The sequence below is a fragment of the Malaya genurostris genome, chromosome 1 (assembly GCF_030247185.1).
Source record: "Malaya genurostris strain Urasoe2022 chromosome 1, Malgen_1.1, whole genome shotgun sequence".
Lineage (NCBI taxonomy): Eukaryota > Metazoa > Arthropoda > Insecta > Diptera > Culicidae > Malaya > Malaya genurostris.
The window spans coordinates 161,986,416-162,010,532 of record NC_080570.1 but is presented as its reverse complement, the minus strand read 5'-3'; the positions used below and the strand labels follow the sequence as shown (position 1 = coordinate 162,010,532).

Sequence of the window (24,117 nt, the reverse complement as noted above, 5' to 3'; positions counted from 1 at the left end):
GTTTCGTCGCTAAAACCACATTCGATATGTGGATCATTTTGTTAAGTTAACGTAAAGCAATTCCAAAAATTAACAGCAAACAAAGTGGCAAAAACAGAATCAACTTTTTTCAATTTGATCGAAACACGTTTTTGGAATGGCAAACTATTTGTTTTGCACGGATGGAGAAACCGGTTCGACCCAAGACTGATTTAAAAAGGGCGTATGTATTTTTGCATACCCTTTCTTTAAATCGTGTTAACTCGGAAATTGTAAATTGTCTAAAAATGGTGTCCAAGAAAAAGTTGTATGGAATCGATTGTACACTCTAAAAACTACCCACTGTAAAAACAGTTTAATACTTTTTCAAGAATCAGGAAGCCAACCTAAAAACTGCAATTAAAAAAAATGTTTCTTCAATACCTCAAGCCCACGTTTTAAAAAAGAAGAGGTTACAGTTAAAACAATTTACCAATATTTTCAATACTTCAAGATAAAAAATAGTGATTTAGACACCAAAATATAATTCTACGGATTACTTCAGATCATAACGACAATTCTTCTAGAAGCAGCCGTTTTCGAGATATTAACATAAAAGTTAAAAAACTTGGATTTTTGTTGATTTGCGCCATTTGTCAAACATGGCTTTAAAAGAAGATAAATTTCATTTAATTCCACAATATTACAAAATTTTTACTTTTTCGTAAAATGAATAAAACTAGTCAGCACAAACCGGTTAAATGAGGTACAAAAATTCCCAAATGTGTAAAATGTTCATGTTTTAAACCTAATACGCAATATACCAAAATATTATTAAATTTAGCAAAACACGTAATCGACGAACTGGGAGTTTTGAAGCCTGGAGCTTCAATTTTTTTATTTGGGGAAATTTGAAAATTTGAAATATCCATATATATCATTTAGAAATTTAGGGTAACAATCGCTTTTTTAGACATTCTTCGTGGTATATTGATTTGTTTTCCGTTTCAGTAGTGGTGAAGCTTGCTCGACCACAGTTGCATATTGCCTGTCAAACCAACTATTTTTTTGGGGAAACTTGGTCCTATTTCTTCGTCCAGAAATGCTCCCCTACGTTGTTCCGTCAAATATTCGCGATACAACTTGCGAATCCATGTTTTAGCCGTTACATTCTGTTTATAACTACTGTCCGGTACAGTTTTCATCTTGAACTACTTCATACCTTGCCGGTGCTTAGAAGTATGCACGAAAGTTGGAGACAATTTTATTTCTCTAACCACTGTACGTACCGAAAGATCAGCTCTCTTCTGCAATATTTGCTTTACTTTCGCGTCCTTCTTGTGATGATTTTTTTTGTCCCGCTCCCATCCCTTTATGTCCCCTGTGATGATCCGTTTTTGTCCCGCTCCCAGTTTTCCTGGCTGTTGTCAAACACGTTTATCGAAAAATTCAAGGAAAACCCCTGAGGCGGGGGCGTCGGAGGCTTCCATCAAAACCAGTAAGGGTGCGTCCTCCCAGTGTGTTAGATTTAATTTTTGACAAACAGCTTCCACTTTCGGCGATATGAGTGCAGTAGACTAGTCCTGTACAGGAGGAATGCAAATTTTTCCTCAAATTCGCGAAAGTAAATTCCTTGTGGCCAAGCTGCGAGATCTAAAGCAAACGAATTCCAGCGATGGATCAAGATAGACTTTGAACGAGTTTTTCTAACCGAGCCAAAATCTCCGTTAAATGCGTTATTTTTGAAATGATAGAACCTCATCGGATATTTCTCAAAACGATTGTTTCTTTCCTTCTATTTCACAATGACACCGCTAGCTCGTAACAGAATTAGAACTAGGTAAAAAGTTTATTAGTATAGTTAAGTAGAATACAAAAGGATTAAACCCACAGTTAACAAAATTCACATCCGAAACTAATACGTAACTGTATCGAAGAAATATATCGACAATCGGGAAATGGAGGCTAGAGCTAATTATGCTAATTCTTTATTTCATCCGCCATACAACACTAGGCACAACATGTACACATTTAAATCAACAGAAATACTTTAAAAGTGATTGAAAATACACAGGAAGAGTTTATGATGCTTAACAAAACTATCGGTTATTGGTTTGCTAGCGAAAAAACACCTAACAAATGTACATTAATTTGCTCATAATAACTACTGTTTGCTTGACTAATCCAACAAAGGCCTGAACACTCTCTATTCAAACTATTGTTATCTATTACTTGTTATATTATCAATTTTCTAGAATTTATCCAACTACCTACTCGATGGAAATAAACTCAACGATTCAAAACGGTTCTTTCGGGTCTGCTAGTTTTATCAGTTCAGGGTTTTCGAGTTACACATTTAGAAAAGAAAGTATCTTGCGTATGTTTCGTTTGCTGTTTATGAACAGCCTCGTGTTTTCTTTTCGCTACAATACGAGAGGAAAACGAGCAGATAGATTGTTGTTTGTTTGTTTGTTTTTTTTCTGCATCAGGAAAAGTTTGACCGATCAAAGAATTACGGTTTTAAGTAGATTACCTGTTTTTTCTTTTTTCACTGTGAATGCCAATTAGGTCAAACTTTAGCTGGTCCCCTGATCGCTAATCTTTTGTTTCATCTAATAATCGGAGATAAACAAATTTACTATCTCTAGACATCGTCGGTTTGAATTTTGCCCTTTCATTCTCACTATCTCTGGATCTGAAAAATTAGTTACACAACCTAGATTAAAGTTCTACCAGTGAACGTGACACAGAACTAAAGCTCTAAAATACATTACGGATACATATTCGAAGGCAGCACATCCAATAATACCAGGATAAAACAAAAAAATGTATAACTAAAATGCATTGCACAGAGCAATGGAAGCGTTTTTCGACGTTTCTCGACCGAATTCCTAACATCACCAATCCTCGTACTTCGGTAACCTGCTGCTAGTCACGAATTCAGTAGAACTGCTGCTACTAAATCCACAAAATGACATTCACACACTCGTTCATTTGGCACCGCGTTTCCGGTCGGTGGACCAAAAGAACCACCAACCTATCACTCACCTGCTGCTGCTGCTGTTGCTGCTTGGTTCGCGTCGTTGCCGTCGCCGTTCAGTCGTCCCAGTCATCGTTGGCCGAGTTGGAATCACTTTCGTCTTCGTCGGAAGACCGTATGACGCGCCCTCGCTCGGCCAGTGCCCGTCGCAGTGCATCGGCCAGGGCATCGGTGCCACAGTCGCCACTGCCGCCGCTTCCACTACTGCGATCTACCACCTGGCCCGGTTCCCGGTCCGCCACCGGTCGAAGCTCGATACCGTCCCGGATCTGGGACAGCAGATCACTACGCGGATCTCCACCGCTTCCGGTGCTCAGTGCACTTTGGTCCACTTTCTGTAAGACAAACAAATAACGCGAAACATTTAAATCAGAATCAAAAACGTTTAGATTCCCCACTGTAATAGTAATGTAATTGAGCAGCCGCCCCTGACACTGAAAACGCTTCTGGTGAGAAATGGGTGCGAAAATGCTCCTAAAATGAATGTATAAAGTTAACTAATACCTACGCACTAGAAGCGTCTAAAACATTTACGATTAGGTCAATTTTGAGACCGAGTGCATTTATGGTAGGTTCGAAAAAATAAATAGGCGCTGTACAGGAACGGAAAAATGTTTTGTCATTGACAACCAAAGCTTTATTTATCGATATGACGATAGCAGCTTTGTTTTGACTCCATGGAAATAGAAATGGCTGTAAGTAGAATGAAGACGACGACTGAAGAATCTCATCCGTAATGTTTGAAACAATTCAAAAAATTGAATCCGAATTGTTGAAAGCACTTTCTTAAGCTTTTTATAGGATTTGACAAAAATGTATGTTAGAGTCCTAAGTAACAATTGTAACTTGTTGTTCATGTTTCGCCCTTTTCGGTTACCTCTCGTGTGGCGAACGGCGCACAAAGTAAATCTACCATAAAGCGGTGAAACATTCCGCACCGAGTGTAAATCGCGGCACCCATACTGACGTAAAGACTGTCCCAGAAAGTATGGGCGCACTTTGATTTCGCTGTAAATAATTCACAAGTGTTAGATATTCAAATTTTATTCGATATACTGATAATATTAGACTACAACAACAGAATATTATTCTCAACATTTGCTACTAAGCAATGGTAGACTAGCTGGCGCACCTTCTTGCGAACGTTCCTCATTAAATTCCGTACAGACTTCTTGGCGACAAGTTTTGACACTTTTTTCCAATCCTTTTCGAACTGTTGAATGTTTTCGGCTGCCGAGACATGTTTCCTAAGATGTGCCTTCGTTAATGCCAAAAGTTCCTCAATTGGTCGAAGTTGTGGGCAATTTGGTGGATTCATGTCTTTTGGGACGAAAGTGACCATTCTACCGTTGATTTCGAGTAGTGGCAAGAAGCAAAATCAGCCCAGGAGATAACAGGATCCTTGTGGCTTTGAATCATGGGTAGAAGTCGTTTTTGTAAACATTCCTTGATGTATATTTCGCTGTTCATTGATGCAGTGGTGATGAGGGGTTTCGAAATCTTACCGCAGCTACAAATTGCTTGCCATGCCATAGCTTTCTTACCAAATTTTTCGACTTCAATCGATGTCTCGGACTGGTTGAACACTTGCCCTTCTCGCACCGTATAATATTGTGGTCCCGGCAAGGATTTGTAATCGAGTTTCACGTAGGTTTCGTCGTCCATGATTATGCAGTTCAAATTTCCAGCAAGAATCGTATTGTACAGCTTTCGAACCCTCGGCATGATCGATGCTTCTTGTTTCGGACTACGTTTTGGTTGTTTCTACTTCTTATAAGTTCGAAGATTCAAACGTTCTTTAGCACGAATAACATTTGACTTCAAACTGCCAACTTTTTTGGCCACATCCCGAACTGAAACCTCCTTCTTTTGCCCGAACGCCTTCAGTATACGTTTATCCAACAGAGGGTTAGCAGAACCTTTTTTTCGACCCGTTTTCGGTTTATCCTCAAAGGTGTTATCCTCACCGAACTTCCTGATTGCATTTCGCACGGCTTTTTCACTTACTCCTTCCATTTTTGCTATCTTTCTCAGTGACAGTCCGCGTTCTGTGCACTATTTGTACACAATTTTTCGACGTTGTTCTGCTGGAAGTCCACGCATTTCGAAACAAACTAATGAAAACGAATAAACAACTGCACAAGTGGTTAGAGAAGAGTGTAAAAAACAGGAAGCAGCCATAAAAATTGACAGATTCTGAACCATTGCGAAATGGCAGCGGTTTTTGGTTGCGTCCATACTTTCTGGGACAGTCTTTAGGACGTTGTATGTACTAGTGACGACATTAAATCTTTGATAGATTCGGTGTGTAGACACTGGAGATGGCCAGAAAATGATTCGACCGTAATTGCAGATTATAGCACCTATATAAATTTCGATTTGTATATTTTTTGCGTTGTGTTCATACTTCGATGTACTGTCCGCACTTGTTTGAAGCGCCCAGAAACAACAATTAACAAAGTAGATCAAAAGTATGAAGAAGGCTTTACTTTTCTGTCAGTCTTACAGCATAACTGCTTACAGTGTGGATTAGTTCAATGCTGAAGCAATTTTTGATGTGGAACACATCTTTATTTTCTATATAGGGGTGCAAATAAGAAACTCAAGGAAAAATACACGTAGAAATGTGATCAGGTTTTAAACACTCACAGCTCAGTATATTTTGTATCAATTATTAATATTATTTCATTATTTGATTGGAAATATTTCTAAGATTCGATTTGAATGTATCAAGCCACGTATTTTCAATTATAAATGATTGAAATTTTGATTAGTAGCGAGCAGTGTTCTATTTTGTCTGCTAAAAATCTCCGGCATATCGGATTTCCCTGCCATAGACGACGGTTTTGAAGGAGTAAGCGATATATCAAAGGGAAAGCATCGCTCTGATTAATCGATCGATGCAAAATTGTAGTTGTTGGAAGCACGCGAATCTATAAATAGAAACGAAATTATAGCTAACATTTCAGTCCTACGCGTAGCATACTAGAGGTAGGTTGTTGCTAGACAGAAAAACAAAAAGTGCCATAAAACGATTTGAAGCTTTAATTGCTATGCTCTGATCTTGTGTCATGAAAGATTGGATGAAATCCCATGTTATGTCGTTTCGCCTGAGAAATTGACAACTACCCCAGGGAAAATTTTGAGTGCATAAGATAAATTTCTAATTTATATAAGATAAACTCGATTGATAATGAGAAAAAGTTTATCGCTTCAACCGAAATCGCAGAACGGTAGAGAAACTTAACGCTATAAAAATAATTGCTTGCATACAAAACTTGAACACAAGCTTGGCGAAGAGAAGCTTTAATATCAAAATCGTATCGCAGGTATGTACAAAGATATAATTGCATAAATTTGGGATATTGGTGTAATTTCGTCGGCTACAAGACAAATACAAATCAAGACAAACAGAGTCTATATTCTGGGTTCGCGTGTTCGGTGTTGGTTCCTAATCAAGATCAATTTAGGCAGACTCTCGTGCAATTGCGGATTAAAAAGGGTGACGATTGATTGAACTGTTTGATTGTAGATCATTAGAAATTTTGGTTGCTTGTTCCACATCAATGGCTCGAACAACCCCATCCCCATGGCTGAGTTTTTTGCACCACTATCAAAAAAGGCAAACAAAATTTGTGGAGCAATTATTGAACTTAGTAAATTATGTTAAGTTGAAAGTTGTCTTTTGACACCTCCCGGTACGAATAGTGTTGAAATCTGCAAACGCAAAATTCATTCTAAAAATACGATTATCATCAAATTGTCTGGCATTGGGCACAGTTTCGTACTGTTTGGGGGGTTCAAATCTTTTGGCACGAAATCGACATCACTCGCTTGTTACCACTCTAGCACGTCCTTCGTGATGCCAAATCCGACCAGACGATCGTCGGATCGTCGTTAGCCATCTCGAGAGATAAGCCGCTTTTATACCTGTCCATTCATGGTGCTTGGCGGCAACGAAAGGTGTACTCCGTTTGCTGCAAGTACAACTGACTTGCCAAACCAAGATCTTTTTAGTGAACCTAGCCATTTTCCACACTTTCGAAATCTGGTTGAAGTCTGCTTTCACATATGCCTATGCAGTAGTGTGGTTTCGTTAACTTCTGGTTGCACAACATCCGAGCACGGCTTTTTGTGACCGTATTCTGTTTCTCGTCACAGTTTGGGTCGATGAGCGAAAATTCAAAGGAGAAATATCAGTTTATTAGGTACACTTCTCTTAATAAACTGATGTGTGCTTTCTTGAAGGTTTATCTAAGAAGTTAGTAGAACCTTAACAATCTACCGAATGAAATAACGGCATCATTCCCCTAGGAACAGGATCCGACTTTGTTACACATTTGTAATTGCGGTAGGTCTCCGAACAGGAAAAAAACACTCACCTTTAGTGTCGTTCCTTTGCGAATACTATCCAGCAGAGCCGATCGATTATCATCCACTGCGGGTACGGACAGGGCAGGTGCAGTCGTTTTCTGAGCCGACGGGGTCAACATCGGCGGTGGAGGTGGTGGTACTGCTCCCGAAGATGCTGGCGGAGGTGGTGGCGGCGGAGGCTACAATCCAAGAAAAAAATGCGTTTATTTAGGAGTCACTCGAAATAGTTCTTCCCAACTTACGGGTCCTGGAATTGGTGCCGTGGGTGTCGTTGTTTGTTGTTGCATCGGTGGCGGTCGGGAAGGCGCTTGATTTACCTTCGGTGGTGTCGTGGCCGGAAGCGGTGGAAGCGTTCTGTTAGGTGGTGGCGGCGGTGGGTTGCGCTGTTGATTGTTACCATTCATTTGTTGCTGCAAATAAAAGTTTTGATTTCAAATGTTTTTTTTTGCCATTTTTGCCACGATTACCAACCTGTTCCTGAAGATTCCTTATCGGAACGGGTGGAGGGGCCGGAGGTTTCTGCTTCCGGTTACCACTCTGTTCGTGCTTCATTGTGTCCAGCACTTTATGATTCTGAATAAAATCGTAAATGAACTCGCGTGTTTCGCGATCCTTCAACTACAAGACAGGACATAATTTGAACATTTAAAGCCGCAATTTCTCGAAAGCTATCGTAGGTAATATCACTTACATGTTGGTCCCGTACACCCGCTTTCTCAAGGAACGGTCTGAGTGTTTCCTCTTCGCCACTAAGATCGAAGCCGCTAGTGGGACTCCATCCGACGTGCGTCACGTGCTTGAAGTTCGACGGCATACCGATATCTTCCTTCCGTAAGCGTGCCTTTCCCTTGGTTTTGGCAGACCGCTGAGTATACTGTTGTTGTTGTTGTTGTTGCTGTTGTTGCTGCTGCTGCTGCTGGAAGGCAGTGTTGGAGATCATCGGAGCAGAAACTACAAGCGAAAGGGAATTGAAATGGCAGTTAGGGTTTAATCGACATTTTCACAAACATAAAACAGTCGAATTTTAAGTCTTACTTACAAGATGGTTTGTGGCGAAGCGTAACCGTATTGTCGTTGAAGGCATTGTTCGTTACCGGCGGTGGTCGTGCCGGTGGGGGATCCTTGCGGGTGCTGTTACGTTTGAGACGATCTGCAATTGGGGACGTTCGTTATTTGGCGGCACCGTTTTGTGTTTTTGGTTTTCTAGTTGATTATCCAACCAACCGAGAGAGGCTAATCGAGAGCAACACTCGCTGACAACACAATCAACTTACCGTCCCTTCGACGATTTCTGTTCGTGATCGTTGAGGTGGTTATGCCCATAAAGGCACTGGCTTCTTCCTCGGTCGCGAAGTTGAACGCAACGATTCCATCCTGTTTGAAAGAAAATAGAATGAGTCCGACTCGGAGTAATTTTTAATTCCTTCGAAACACTTACCTGTCCCTCGAAAACAATCAGGAATGCCTTCGGTTTTGTGACCTCAATCTTATCGTACAGCTCCTGTTCCCACACGAGCCGGTTGTTCTTCAGGCAGTACAGTCGAAAAAAGTACGACTTGCGCATGTTATCCTTGATAAAACAGAGTGCTCCGGTCCACCGCTTGACCCAGGAAGCGTGTGCCGGCGATTGCGTCATGTACAGCTGGACCACGGCCGTGCATTGTGTCTGTGACCGGTGCAGAAAGGGGAGACATGTCAGAAAAAAAGGAAGATGCAAATTAAATGATTACTATCGTTGCCGGCGGGGTTATGAATTGATTGTTTTATAGTGCGAAATAAATGTAGCATCTGGACTGTGCTGTCGAGGCGGGCAATCGGCGTGAAATGGCTTCACTTTGCTGAATGATACGGAAAGGAAGTACAAAGCCAATCGCGCCGCGAAATGTGCATTATTTAATTGTTCCGTTGTACGATCGAAAGTGTATCTACGTAAGAGTTCAACTGGACAGTTACCATTCAATGATTGAGAGTGAATTATACACCTGAATTGAATTAACATTTTTTTGAAGAAAAATTTTCACGCATGAGACTATTTTCCAACGGCAAAACTGACTTCTCTTCATAAACAATTAAAACTGAAGGTAGCGATCGTAGCAGTCCGTGTCATTGTACTGTCAAAAATTTATCCCACTGCAACTCAGTCTGTGTTTAGATATTCTTACGGTCGTTGAAAACACTGGAATATGTACACTGCTATCGTTTTCATCACGTTCGGTGCGTGATATGTGCCTATCAAAACTAGAGTGCATTATTCGCGCTATGAAACGCAAAAGTTACGACATTGTATATGGACCATTGGACGTGATAAAAAATAGAAATGTTCAGCTCTGGGCGAGATGCAGATTCAGAGTCAAAGCGAACGGAAGAGGTCTTGGCTGTTTATAAAAAATACACTAGTAGGCTGTGAAGGTTCGAATGAATTTATCTTTTGGTTTAAATTTGACATTTCAATTAATGGTAATGGTTTCAACTCCTATATCGTGGATGGCCGGGGACGTGAAAATTGAATCCGCGTTATAGCAGTCCCAGATCGTATGGAATTTCGACTGATTGGGAACTGTGAACAATTATCCTTCCGTCAGATCTACAATCTACAATCTTAAGCAAACTGATCTGAGTTACCCACTCAGAAAGCGATTATATTTTGTTGGTGAATTGAGTATTTTCTCCATATAAAAAGAAAATGTGTTGTTATTTTACGCGAAGTACAAGTATTGTACAGATATGTAGTGTTAATTAAAAAAAACCTGTTTTAATCCACCTAGTGGTGTAATGATGCCTTTCTCATATTACTTATGTTTTTTATCACTAGAAGACTCTGTCAAGACTTGAATAAAATCACTAATAATACTGTTGTTGTACCGTTGAATTGAATTTAGTTGAATAAAAATAAAAAATTTCTTTGGTGTAAATTACCATCACCTTTTCAATTTGGAAACAGTTATGGCAAGTTAATATAGATTTTTAATGTGGCAACCCTGCACGCTATACAAATGACCTTATTCTGAATAACGTCGTATCGTTTTTTCCCTCGTATTTCATTTGTATTTCCCATAACGCTAGCAAAATCAAAGGTAGCTATGATTCGATCGAACCACATTCGATCGAAAAATCAATACGTCGTTATTCAGAATAAGGGCGAAAATTGAACAAAGCACGCTGTGTGCTAGGCAATGGCATTTTCTTCTTCTTCCGTACCAGCACGTACCGATGCGCACCGATTTTGCATAATTTTGTATGACAGTTTAAAAGTTTTGATACTCATTGCCCTATAATTTTGGAACTGGAAGTCGGATGTAGATGAAATGGCACAGTGTCTTTAAATTTTTACTTTTGTCGTGAATACGACTTACTTTACTATGGGGTGCCTTTTCAAAATTTACCCTCTGAGAGAGTGATGAGTTTTTGATCGTGAATATCTCTTGTTGTATCTAACGAAACAACATAATTTTTGCTTCATGCCATCGGAAATATGATCACAGTTTTATGATAAAATTTTCAGTTGTGTGACATAATCTCAAATAATTCAAAATTAAACTTTTCTGAAATGTTTGGTATAAACGAGTATCAAAGAGGATAATTCATAAGGCGCATTTGCCTTTCTCATATTTTGAAAGCTCATAGCTCAGTGATCTGTGAAAGGATTTATATAATCTAACTACCAATAGAATCAAAATTTTTCAATTTAAGCGTGTAAAGAAAAAGCATTGAAGTATTTCAATAGTACACGTTCTGAGGAAGAGAACAAAATATCTGCTGCTGTACAACAAATCGTTCGAGAAAAATGTTCCGAACAGTGTTTAATATCGTAGTGAGTTCCACAATTTGGTCCTTCTGAAAGGCAGGAATGAATTCCGTACAGCATCCTGATAGTTTTTTTCAATGAAATCCAAATCCAAAATGAAATAATCGAAATTAAAATTCTATATGCTGCTATTTTTATAGCCATTAGTCAAAAAGCTACAGACGAAATCACGTAAAAAGAAACCTCTTAACAAAAATTATATCAGTTTGGATTCTATCGCCACTGCGAGCAGATGTATTTCGTGTCGTTTGCAAAGCTAGTTTCGCTTCCGACAAGAGCGATTACGTCACAGCTGCCAGTCGTTTGCTTTGGTGAAAAAACAACGGAAAGAGGACAACAGTGGAGAGCATCACACAAAATCAGCCGTTCTAATGGCTCTAAAAGTTTTCTAAAGAACTACTAGGATTTGTTGCTCGCAAATCGAAGGTAAATATCCTCAGTTTAGTGCAAATCTAGAACTGTTTGATTTGATTTGTGCACTTTTCGCTGTCTGAAATGCACAGTAATCGAGATCAACTGAAGCCTTCTTTGTTTTTGCGAAAAATGTGGAAAAGGGGAATGCTTGCATAATTCATACAATTGATCAACTAATTGATACTCGAAAGTGTTAAGGAACATGTCAGTTGTTTTCGTATTCACGACATCCAGTTATGTCTCTGAAATTACCCGCCCGACTTTTTTTAACGATATCAAACTAACTAGAGATTATAAGAGGAGAAAGAATATGAAATTATAGAGCCATAGTACTCAAGGAAGAGCAAGGATGTGAAGAATAAAGTGCGGAAAAGTGAGACATGACAAGGGTCATTCAAGTAAGCTGAAGGCTTCTCGTATCTAAACTTTTGCCTTCTACCAGAGGAGTCGAACTTAGGCATCTTAGCGATACGAGTCATCCGAGTCTCTGATATGTCAGAAAGTAAAGGCAAAGGTCGTTTGCCATTTACTGTCCGAACCGGCAAAAGTAAAGTTACGAGAAGTTGTCACATTCTGCCCACGACGGTTTCTCACACAATGTGTTTCATTGTGTTGATATTTTCTCATCTCTATACAGTTAGTTATAACACCGGAATTGTCCCGGGTTGGCGGTTCAGTGCATAGGACGCTGGTCTTACAAGCCAGTTGTCGTATGTTCGAGCCCCGACCTGGAAGGGTTCTTAGTGTCAGTAGGATCCATAGTACTAGCCATGCAATGATTCTGTACACTAAGAATCGGCTGCGAAGTCTGTTGAAACAGAAAGGCCAAATTCCACAAAAGGAATGTAATGCCAAGACTTTGCTTTATAACACCGGAATGGAAGATTTGTCCGAAACTATTGCTTGAGTGCCTGGAGTTGTAACGTATTGAATGCGCATTTTCTCATAGATTTGTACATATTGCCTTGTAATTCCGGAACCGGAAGTCTGATCGGGATAAAATTCAACAGCGATCTATGGGACCGTAAGCCCTTTCATTTGAATCCGAGTTTGTGCAAAGCGGTTCAGCTGTCTCTGAGAAAATCGAGTGACATTATTTGTCACATACACACAGAGAAATTTGCTCAGTTCGTCAATGTTCGAGTTCGAGTCGAATGGTATGTGACATTCGGCCCTCCGGACCTCGGTTCAAAAGTCGGTTTTTACAGTGATTTCTATATGAGAAAGGCAAAAATAGAAGGACTTCTGTTTGACATTCGTTTCTTAGAGGAGACTTAGATAAGCAATTTGGAGTCGTTTGGCAGGCAATCATTTGAGCCCTGCTCCACCAGAGGCGCTTTGAAAAGATCATGTAATACTAGATGGTTTAGTATAGTTAAAATGGTTTAAACATGAAGCCAATTCCAAATTATTTTTTTACGAGTCAAATTTCGAATAACTATGCGAGATAAATTCCAAACCGCGTAAACGTTTCTTACGAACTGATTCTATTTACATACTCCCATATAGTTGAGCAATTCCAGAAATGCTTAGCAGATCGTCAGACTCGACCTTCTCCGATTTGGATGAAACTTTTCACATAGCTTCAGTATAGAAAACCATAAGTTTTGAACCGATGGAGAGGTCAATCCGACTCACGACTGATTTTTAAAAAGGGCGTATGTATTTTCGCATTTCGCAAAAATTGCCTTTTTCAAATCGTTGTAACTCGGAAACCGTTAATTGTACAAAAATGGCGTTCAGGAAGAAGTTGTAGGGAATCGATTGGGCACACTAAAAACATATACACTGAAAATTTTTTTTGATTTTTTTCTCAATAATTACAAAATAATCCGAAAAAGGTAAATAAAAAAAATCAGGATTTTAATTTTTTTTGATAGTTTTTATTTTAAAGCGGTTAATAAAACCTACAGATTGATGACTATCCCATCCGTGCCTTTTGAAAAATGAAGAATTTACAGCTAAAACAATTTACAGATATATTCGAGTGACACCAAAAGCACCCATCTAGTGAGAGAAAAGGGTTGCTTGAATCTAGTTCGTAAAAAGTTCATTGGCAAAACAGGAAAACATTTACCAGGAAATTCAAGCCTCCTAGAAAAAGTCTCCCGAATGCTGCCAAGTGCATGCCCCCACAACTCATTGGATCGCGCCGTTGGACCGACGGCAGTCCATCGATGCAATTTACTTTATTGGGCAAGCTACTTCCTCGTTTGCGTTTTTCATCATCCTGCTCTGCGGCGACGCACGCACCTGTGAAACCGGTGTTCCCGTCAGTTGTCAGACAAACGGATAGACTGGTAGTAGGCCATTCCATTCGTACCAAACCGTGCACACTGTCATTTTCATTCACTGATGCTTTTGGTAGGCACTGTTTTTTTTCTCCGTAACCTTAGTAACAACAGTAATAGCACAAGAGAAAATAAACAACGGAACAATGTGGTTTCAGTCCACCTATTGGTACCGAGGCTGCGGAAGGAGATTCGCCGCTGTTTGGTTGTTGGGAGAAATTACTAACGACCGACCGGTTGTTTGGATGTTCGATCTGGTTTCCCATCAAGTTGATTACTTCCGTCTGGCGAGGGTTAGTTTTGCTAGTGCCCTCGTGGTAGACGATTATTACCAGCACTGGTTGTGGATGGAAAACAAAAAAAAAAAAAAAAACTGGCAGTTATCATATATTCGAAATGGCAATCTGACTGCTGATGATAACAAATCGTTCGGGGATCCACAGTCGGTTCAATGATTTTCATTTTTGATTTATTTCCAGGAGCTTCGTCACTTTCGGCCGAGACCATCTTGATTAGGCATTTCATAGGATAAGATATGAACTGTCAATGTGACACGGGATGTTTAGGCTGTGAACCATTTCACGGTTAATTTTAACTTTTGGTTAAAATCTGACACTTGAGTGGTTATTTGGTGTCGAGTAGTTAAATTTGACTAAAACTGTGGCCCATTTCAAAATTTGACGGACGGAAAGTTATTTGGGTTTATTTTCCACTGGAAATAATTTCAACTAAAGAATTAATACTAGAATTTTCATTGCGAGATTTTTTTCAGTGTTGGAAAATAACTATCGATCTGTCAAAAATAACCATGCTCTCGAGCAGGGTTATTTTTGACAACATTAAATTAACCACTCGAGTGTCAGATTTTAACCAAAAGTTAAAATTAACCGCGAAATGGTTCACAGCCTTAGTAAACAAAGTGTGGATGTATTCTCTGGAGAAGGATATACGAGCAACTGGGGGACTTCATAACGACCGGTTATTATTCAAAAGATAAGTTGTGGAGCACTATCGTAAGTAACTAATGAACGCTGTAATACGCTCATATCGACAAAAACAAAAATTTATCTTGAGTGGAAAAGCTGTTCTCTTTAGTCCCGCCTTACTGACGATAAAAGTGCAAGTATTTGAATAGAGCCTCAGTTACCGTCAGTATTGATTTAGTTCACACAATGTACATTTCGACGGTCTCAATATATGTTGAGATCGTATTGCGAATATTTCATTTGTCTGGAATGAAATGTGTGAAACCTGGAAAATCCCACACCCTCGGGCAGTGTTGGGCTACAAGGGAAACAGAGAAAAAACACCAGCTAGTTTTTGCTATTCCAGATTGTTCAGATTTTACTCAAATAATACCTCTGAACTGACCTGACCCAATCCAAAAATCTGAACTCGTAGCACATGCTGATTACAGGTTGAACGATGGCTACTTACTATGTTCAGTTGTGCACGGCTAAAAAATACTACTGGTGGTATTATCAATGGTAACACTAGGCCGACATAATTCATCATCTTCCGCTCTTTTTTTCTTCTTTCGATTATTCGTTACTCATGAATGAAATCGGAAACAATGAGCAGACTCCGGTTTGATCAAGTAATAGTTATGCATTGTTATGCATGCAAAGAAAAGCACGAGAAAACAGAAAGAGGAGATATGATCCCGAGTGTTGATTCAGTGAACTATATTTTTCTATTTGTGTGTTTTTTTCTCTCTTCCTTTTTACACATTCATACACCTGCCAATGTTCATACAATTCACTAATGGTATTTGCACTGTTGGCGGACGGCATTCGTTCCGTTTTCCATCTCAGGCCTGGTAGGTACCTAATTAAACATGCGTTCGTTTCCATTGACCCGGGCGAAAGAGCGTATTAAAGGCAAATTTGATTCCAATTCCACGTCTGATTCAGTGTAATTACCCTATTAATACGATGTGTTCGATGTGTTGTGAATGGTGGCATGCTCAAAACAAGGGAACTGAAATCAGGATAAAACTATCAATTCGTAGCATTGGTTATTATCTGGTGCTCGTTTTTTTGTAAAATGCGATATCCATTGTTCTGAAAACCCGAATAAAGTAAGTTACAGTGTATTGATTAGATTTATACCAAACTGATTCATTGCACTTGTTCTGCTCACGAATGTTCGCCCTAAGCGGCAGCAATCATGCAATCACTAAGCAGTAGACAGGCAGACAGACACATGAAATTAGATAATAGCATAATGCATGCACATCGCCCGATTTGATAACAGAGATCACAGAAAATGGACGGTTCAATTAGGAAACTGAAAAGTGCCAATTATAAGCCAATCGAATGATTTTGATCAGGAAAACTTTCGGCCCTCGAATAAAGGCGGTGACAGAGTCGGTAGGGGGGAGGGGTGAATGGGGAGGGATGTTTTCTTTGGCTTCAGTGCCGACGATTCGGTCAGCACCTCCGCCGTACAAATGTTTGAATACTGCAGCAGCAGCAGCAGCAGACGTGAAACTCAATTAGCCTCGATTAAACAAAGGAGGCGTCGCTGTCTTAGCAAACCATGATTCCAGCATTGTATAATTACTCTCTTGGGAATTATCTACCCTTTCGTTACGTTCAACCGAAACGGCCAGTCTAATTGAAACGGTATTTTTCTGATGTGGACCAGGTTTTAATTTAATTCAATCAAGAATTAGGTGTAATGTAATAAAGCATGAAAGTGAACCCAACGTAAGTGTTTTAAGCGCTCGATGATCAAAGTATTTTTTTCCTGGAGGTAATCCAGTGTAGCCATAGACTGTTTCGCAATTGCTTATATTAAGAAACTGTTCCCTTGTTAAATTCGAACAAATGCGAAAAACAATGGATAAGTTAAACAAATACAATGGATGAGCGGATCTATACTGATTCATCATATTCTATAAATGAAATGAAACTTAAAACTACTTTTTGTCTTTGACGTAGAACTACGTCTTTGTATTTTATATAGGGGTGGAAAATAAACCTATACGGAAAATAAAATCGTACAAATATTCATCAGGTATCTACATTGTTTCCCTGATGAAAAAAAAACGCATTTCTAGGTGTGGAATACCACACCCAGACATTTTCCAGATGTGCAGTTGGAAGCTTCTAAAACCTGGTGAAACTGTTAATACTAATCGCTACAAACAACAAAAGATTAATTCGAACCATGATTTGATCGTTAAACGACTAGAATGGGTCAGAAGACACGGCAAAGTGCTTCACGACAAAGCAAAACCGGTCGGTTCAGGATACAATCAAAGAAGCACTTGACTGGAAGCTGCTACCCCATCCGCCGTATTAACCAGACCTGACCCCTTCCGAATACCATTTGTTTTCATCGATGGGCTACGCATTGGCTGAAAAGCGTTTCGATTCTTACGATGCAGTCGACAATTGGACGTCTGATTGGTATGCTTTATAAGACGAACATTTCTATTGACGTGGAACTAATAAGTTTTGTGTTTCATTTTAACAAATAAAGAACGCTCACTTTATACTACCAGACATACCTGGTAGAATACAGAACCACCATTAACATAAAAAATCCACCCCCCCCCCCTCCACTCTTTACGAACAAAAACTCGATTTTTTAAAGCGAAAAATTTCACTTTTTCTAATGTAAAGTTTAGAAACATTAGAAAAAGTGAAAGCGCTTTCATAACACGGACATTTTTCGTGATTAATTTGCTCATTGAGAAGATTCCTGTTCCAAAATTGCCGATTGCCATTCCCAAAAACTTGTTGTTGGGGGCTTCTAATTTATTATAATATGCTGTGTTTTAACGTAGGACTACGTCTTTTTTTATGTATCGTAGGGTGCCAATATTTTAGGGTAATCTCTAATTTCGTTAAGCGGTAGTAGCGGTGATCGAAAAAACAAATTTTTTTTATGAGGAACACATCTTTGTTTTCTATATAAGGGTGCAAATTAGAAACTCAAGGAAAAATACAAGTAGAAATGCGGTCAGGTTTTGAACACTTACAGCTCAGCCAATTTTGCATCAATTATTATTATTTCAACATTTGATTAGATTTCGATTTGAATGTTTCGATTTGAATGTATCAAGTCACGTTTTTTTTTTCAATTATATATGATTGAAATTTGTATTAATAGCTACCAGTGTCATATTTTGTCTGCTAAAAATCGCCGGCATACCGGATTTCCCTGCCATAAACGACGGTTTTGAAGGAGTAAGTTATATATCAATGGGAAAGCGTCGCTTTGATTGGTCAATCGATGCAAAAGCGAAGCTGTTGGAAGCACGCGAATCTATAAATAGAATCGAAATAATAACTAACGTTTCAGTCCTACGCGTAGCATGCTAGAGGTAGGTTGTTGCTAGACAGTGCCATAAAACGATTTGAAGCTTTAATTGGTTTGCTTTGATCCTGTGTCATGCGAGTTTGGATGAAATGCTTTGTTATGTCGCTTTGCAAGAATCTTAGGGTAAATTTAAAGTGCTTAAGATTAATTACTAATTTAAATCAGATAAACTCGATTTATTATCGAAATCGCAGAATGGTAGTAATGCATGCAAAACTTGAATACAAGCTTGGCGAAAAGAAGCTTAAATATCAAAACCCGTTACGCTAGTATGCACCTAGTTATAATTGCATATATTTGGGCTGTTAATGTAATTTCGTCGGATACAAGACAAACACGAATCAAGGCAAACAGAGTTCGGGTTCGTGTGTTCGATGTTGGTTCTTAATACACTGAGTTCTTTCGTTACGCGGGAGACACGCACCGCGTAGCTTCGGGAATCCGCATATAAAACAGTGTAGCTTCGGAAATCCTCGTAAAAAAGCCGCGTAACAAACTTGTTTCACATCAATAGCTTCAACAACCATATGGGGCTGATTCTTGTAGTTTTTTTGTTGTTGAAAACCTCGACTTTAAGACTTGAGATTTCTAAAATCGAAATAATTATTTTTTAATTCCAAAAGTCTTAGAATCTGAAATGAAATCTTTTCGAGGTCACACCAGATCTCCACGTTTCATGCAATTCTAAGACATTTAACTTAAAAAATTCGATTTCAGAAATCTAGACGTTTTATGTAATTCTAAGACTATTGGCATTGAAACATTTTTTTTTGTTTTCAGAAATCTCAACATTTTTCCAATTCGCAGAGTCGATTTAAAAAAAAAACTAGACCACGACGTTTCAGCCAATTCTAAGACATTTGGCCTTTAAATTTTTTCATTCGATTTTGGAAATCTCAAAATTTTTCAAAGTCTCAGAGTCGAGATTTTCAACAAAAAAAAAAATGGTTTGCAAGATAACACAAAATCTCGACATTTTATTTAATTCTAAGACAGTTGGCATTAGAAAATTCGTTTTCGGAAATCTCCAAATTTTTTCAAGTCCTAGAGTCAAATTTGGCAAAAAAAAAAATTAAACTAGATCGCGACGTTTCAGACAATTCTAAGGTATTTGGCATAATTTTTTTTTTCTGATTTTGGAAATCTTTGGGACTGTGTAATATATTTTATACTTTCAGTACAAGAAAATACCCTAATAAGAAGTGTCAATACATTGTCAAACTCGAAGGTTTTACGTTCTTTGTATTGTAATCAATATACCACTTGTTATCTTTTCATTTTCAGTGCAAAATAAAACCAAATAACTTTCCATTCGTCAAACTTTGAATTGGGCCGTAGTTTTAGTTAAACTTGACTAATCGATAAAAATAATTCGATAGTTATGTCAAATTTTAAGCAAAAGTTAGTTAAAGTTATTCGCAAAATGGGGGGGATAAAAAAGTTCCAAGATTTGTTTTTAAAGATGGTCATTTTAGTAATTCAATTTATAACCAAAATGCTCTTATAATTGATTTTCTCGCTTGAATTCAGAACTGGTTTAAAATTTGGTTCTAAACTACAGGTTCAAAGTTTGAAACTAAGATTCTGGAATTGAGTTCTAATTCTGAATTCTTAAACTAAATTTTTGGAACTGGTTTCTTGACTAAATTTTTTAACTGAATTTAGTTCCTAGATCTATGTTCGGAATTCGAATCCAGAAAACTGATTTAGCATTTCAAAATAGGTATTCATTAACATAATTCAGGTTATGAACTCCGAACCTAAGTGTTCGACTTCTGAACCATAATTTAATTCCTGAATAAGGTTTTTTTGATTTAGTTCCTGAATTTCACGAATCCAAATTCAGAATTCAGACCTGCTGCATGATTGAGCTAAATTCGGAACTTGAATTCTGAAGCTAGGATATGGAATTGAATTCAGTATCTTTGTTTAAGTTCGGAATTGAATTTAGTTCCAGAATTATAAAAATAATTTCATGAATTGAATTCTTGATTTAGATTCCGAGCCTGAAATTTGTAACTGATTTCTAAGCTTGTCTTGGTTTAGAACTTAGTTCTGCAATTCAGTTCCTAAATCCTGTTCCATAATTTAGGTTTTTGTGTTTAAATAAATAAGGAATGGCGAAAACTACTCAACAGTTGTAAACATCGAATAAATTCCGCAAATCGGTTCTTTCTAGAAAATATTTAAATAATATCTATGCATTCACGATAAAAATGGACGCGCATGATTTTTTTTTCAATCCAGGGAAAGCCTCAAAGTCACACACACATACTCAAGAAAAATATTATCAAAATGACAATTCATTCATTGCGGTATTTATTCATCCGAATAAATTCAATGTTTATCGTAAAGCTGGGTTTAAAACTCTTGAATTTTGAATAATTTTGAACTTGATTTACGGCAGGTTTATGCTGATTCTTGACTTATGCTTTATAAAACTTATGAAGGTAAACTTGACTGGAATATAATTTTATAATGGTTTTCAGTAGGCTCTTGGACCCTTCTTACAAAACAAAAAAAAAAAAAATAAGTTGGACTCAGTCAAACCATACCGGAAACGATCCTTTGTTGGTGACAAGAAATCTGGACCAATTGCGGATTGGATTTAACTGTGAGAGCTTGAAATAGACAATTGATCATTGGGTAGCATATTTCTAGTATTTGCTGATGTGGCAAGCAATTCGCACTAGAAACTTCGCCCTTCAGTTTACTTAATGACGTGAACCACGAACGGAACCGAGGCGTTTGTAAGTAACCACCGTGTTATCTAGAAATACGGAAATAGATCACAGATAAAAAAAAACGAAACTCTGAAATCCCTGTAAGTACGTTGTGTTCGCCGCAAGCTTATGATTGAAGATAAGAGATAGATAACGTATCAGTCTCATTGCCAACAAACAGCAAAAAAAAGTCATTACTTTCAATATCTGACTGGACTATCACAAAAGGTGGCGACGACCTGCTTAGTTACCGCCACGGTGTTGAAATGTGTCAAATTTTACGCAATAGGTTTATTAAATCCTTCACGGTTTAGCTACTGATTACAGTCATACGGTTCTTAGCAAACCCATGATAGCAAAAAATAATTAGCTAGAGTATGAACGCAAACTTCTAATGAAATTACAAATTACTCTCACCTGACAGCGTCGCCCAAGCAGACCGAAGAGCTGCTCGTTCTCCTCGTTGGTCAGCAGCTGACTCGGTCGGTTCGCTTTGCTGGCTGTACGATCCGCTTCCGCCGTTGCCGGTTGCTTCATGGTTCGACTTTCGGTGCTTCACAGCCCGTTTCGTTTTTCGAGCGAGGGTCCAGAATCTAGCAGTTCACTGTTTCCCAGCCAAGAGGTGTGGGTATGGGCGCTAAGTGGGCTCTTATTTTCTGATCTTCTCACGTCAGAGCACTTCCAGTTAAATTCGAACACTCGATAAACACTTAATTATTCTTCTCGAACAGATTGCGAAACATATTTTCTTGAACTAACTGCAAAGCCTAGCAAATTTTCCTGTCCATTTTTGCCTTCATCGATGAGTTTTTTGTTTTGTTTTTGGTGGGTCGGATTGCTTTATCGGTAACGATTCTTCTTGTCCAGTTGAAGTGCTGTTCAATGGAAATTCTTAGCTCTTAAATGAAAACTTTTGGTATGTGCATCACTTCTGGCGGGTTGAGAGCCAGACAGTGCTTTAACCCACCGTCAAGTAGTGTAGTTTGTTTAAAAAAAATATTATTCATCTTGCAAAAAAAGAAAAACAAAAATGAATCGAAAACAGTTGAAAAAAAAACAGGGAATCGTTTTTACTGTAGATTTTTGGAGTTTGAAATAGTATGCAGTTATTTCTACACATCTGCAAAAGTTAAAAATCCTATTTTAGAACTACTCTTGGAGCTATTGATTTCTCAAATTAGTATATTTAAATCAGCGGACAGCAGTCACGGCCAATTCGCATGGGAAACTAAACCAACCCTACTTGACGGTAGCCCACAAGTGCCAAAAAGATTTATAACAAAATAATCACTCCAAGGAGAACGGTACTAAACTCCGCCGTCTGTGCCAATCTGGTTGCAGAATTAAGAAGGTAGTAAATTTTTCCACATCAAAGAAGTAACAAGATGTAAACAGTGCTATCTTGGTCGAATTCCTCAGCAATGACTCGCTCTCCCGGCAGTGATTCCCGACCAGACGCTGAGGCCACCCCGAACACCACTCCTTTTCGAGTTTCTAGGAAAGCATGATGTCACCAAATCACAAACCTCACAAACAGCTAGACTGCCACTTCTTCCCACGATAGAACTGAACACTGACGAAACACTAATTATTCACGGATGTTCCACGGAGCAGGAGGAAACAAACCTGTGAAGATGATAACTTCTTTGCCAACTCCAAAGTGGCCAAAACTGTACGATAATTTTCACGTCCAGCACACTAACCGTGGGATTCGGCGGATGTTTCCTGCTGCAAAGATAACTTTCGAATGAATTCCATCGGTAGATGGGGATGGATTTTTCTTTCCAACTTTGCTCGACCGACACAAAACTCTGATGGAACGAACGAATGACAGATGGTTCAATATATCACACATACAGCGGCAGCGATTGCATCGCAACGCAAAACCGCGTGTTTGTGGTAGTAGTCTGTTGTGACGGGTTTGATAAACTGCACCGAGTGAAAAGATTAGGCACAATACCAAACGATGTTTTGTCTGCTTTGCTGGTTGCATGTATCATGAAAATTGAAAACTCAGGAGAATTCCACATGATTCGCGAAAAAAAAAATTAAACCAAACAAAGAAAATAAATACAAGTTAATACTCGTTGAGAAGTTATTGATTCACTGGTCGAGTTTTAATTCAATAATTAACTCGTTTTTTTATAACGGCCAATAAGCCACCTGTCAACTTTCACTTTCGAAAGAAATTGCAGGCGAGCTATGGAAAAGAGAGTATTAAATTTAACACCAGACGAAAGAGAAAACTTTTCTCTGCCGTTTACTATTATGACTTACTCTCAGCGAGTGCTAAGTCATTCGAAATTACTCTTCAAAGCGAATGTTGATGGATGGCTTATTGGCCGTTATGAAAAAAAAAACGCGAGAATTGGTCGTTGCTTTTGACTGATACCACGCAATTTGCATTACAGAAAAGCTACTACGAGGCAAGTATGCGCGATCTAACGTTGTATTTCACAGCTAGAGGCGTACGTGTACGAGGATGATGATTGCAAGTTGATCTGTCAAAATACAAGGAAAATCCAATTTCCACTTGTAAAATCATTTATAACTTATTTAGAAAGGCATTTGTTCAAGCGAAAAGTTAATTTTAGTGTGAGAAAAATCATTCTCCACCTATGTTATTTTTGCAGCACCAAAGATTCTGTTTTAAATTTTCAGTTCCAATTGTAGCATGGGAGAAAATGTTATGTTGATCATTTTCAAATGATTTTATTCTTCGCGTACATCATGAAATGTTACTTGAAGGACCGTGCAGATGCGCAAGCCGAACGAAATATGCGATACTATGATGAGAAATAGTGTATTACCGCCATTTGATTTATTCATCTAGCGTTCAAAATAACCCCAACCGAACCGAAACAAGCCGAAATAAAATCTAAAATGATTACTTGAAATAAAAGAAAATTAATTTTCTTACATTTTCGAATGAACAGTTCTTGTAGCAGATCCTAAAATTCTACAATATAATTCAAATTATATGAGTTTCCCATAAGAGCCCGTGTAAAATTCAATCGTCATCCTAAGAAAGGTTCAAAGAATGAAACTTAGATGGCGCGTCAGGTAAAATTAGTTTTGCATTAGACTGCCAATTGCCAGCTAACTGAGCTTAATAATTGTTGTTAGACGTGATTTAATAGATGGTATTAGACAAATGTGAACACCTAGTATTTCTACATC

At 38.4% G+C, this 24,117-nt stretch overlaps 1 protein-coding gene across 6 annotated transcripts; it reads right to left on the bottom strand.

Annotated features, from left to right (window-relative positions):
* Positions 1-1,780: 1,780 nt before the first annotated feature.
* Positions 1,781-22,752, bottom strand: LOC131426548 (actin nucleation-promoting factor WASL). 6 transcript variants are annotated; one of them, XM_058589377.1, is made up of 10 exons: positions 22,464-22,752; positions 21,355-21,812; positions 8,811-9,038; positions 8,647-8,746; positions 8,412-8,522; positions 8,064-8,323; positions 7,844-7,990; positions 7,615-7,782; positions 7,381-7,551; positions 1,781-3,333 (listed from the first exon to the last, which is right to left on the bottom strand). In XM_058589377.1, the coding sequence occupies exons 2-10, from the start codon at positions 21,472-21,474 to the stop codon at positions 3,055-3,057; spliced, it is 1,584 nt and encodes a 527-aa protein (XP_058445360.1). In that variant the 5' UTR covers positions 21,475-21,812; positions 22,464-22,752; the 3' UTR covers positions 1,781-3,054. The 6 variants fall into 6 exon arrangements, with proteins under 6 accessions (XP_058445360.1, XP_058445361.1, XP_058445363.1 ...); XM_058589378.1 differs by having other exon boundaries at positions 21,355-21,835; positions 22,464-22,748; XM_058589380.1 differs by having other exon boundaries at positions 21,355-21,828; positions 22,464-22,748.
* Between the last annotated feature and the right edge of the window lie 1,365 nt (positions 22,753-24,117).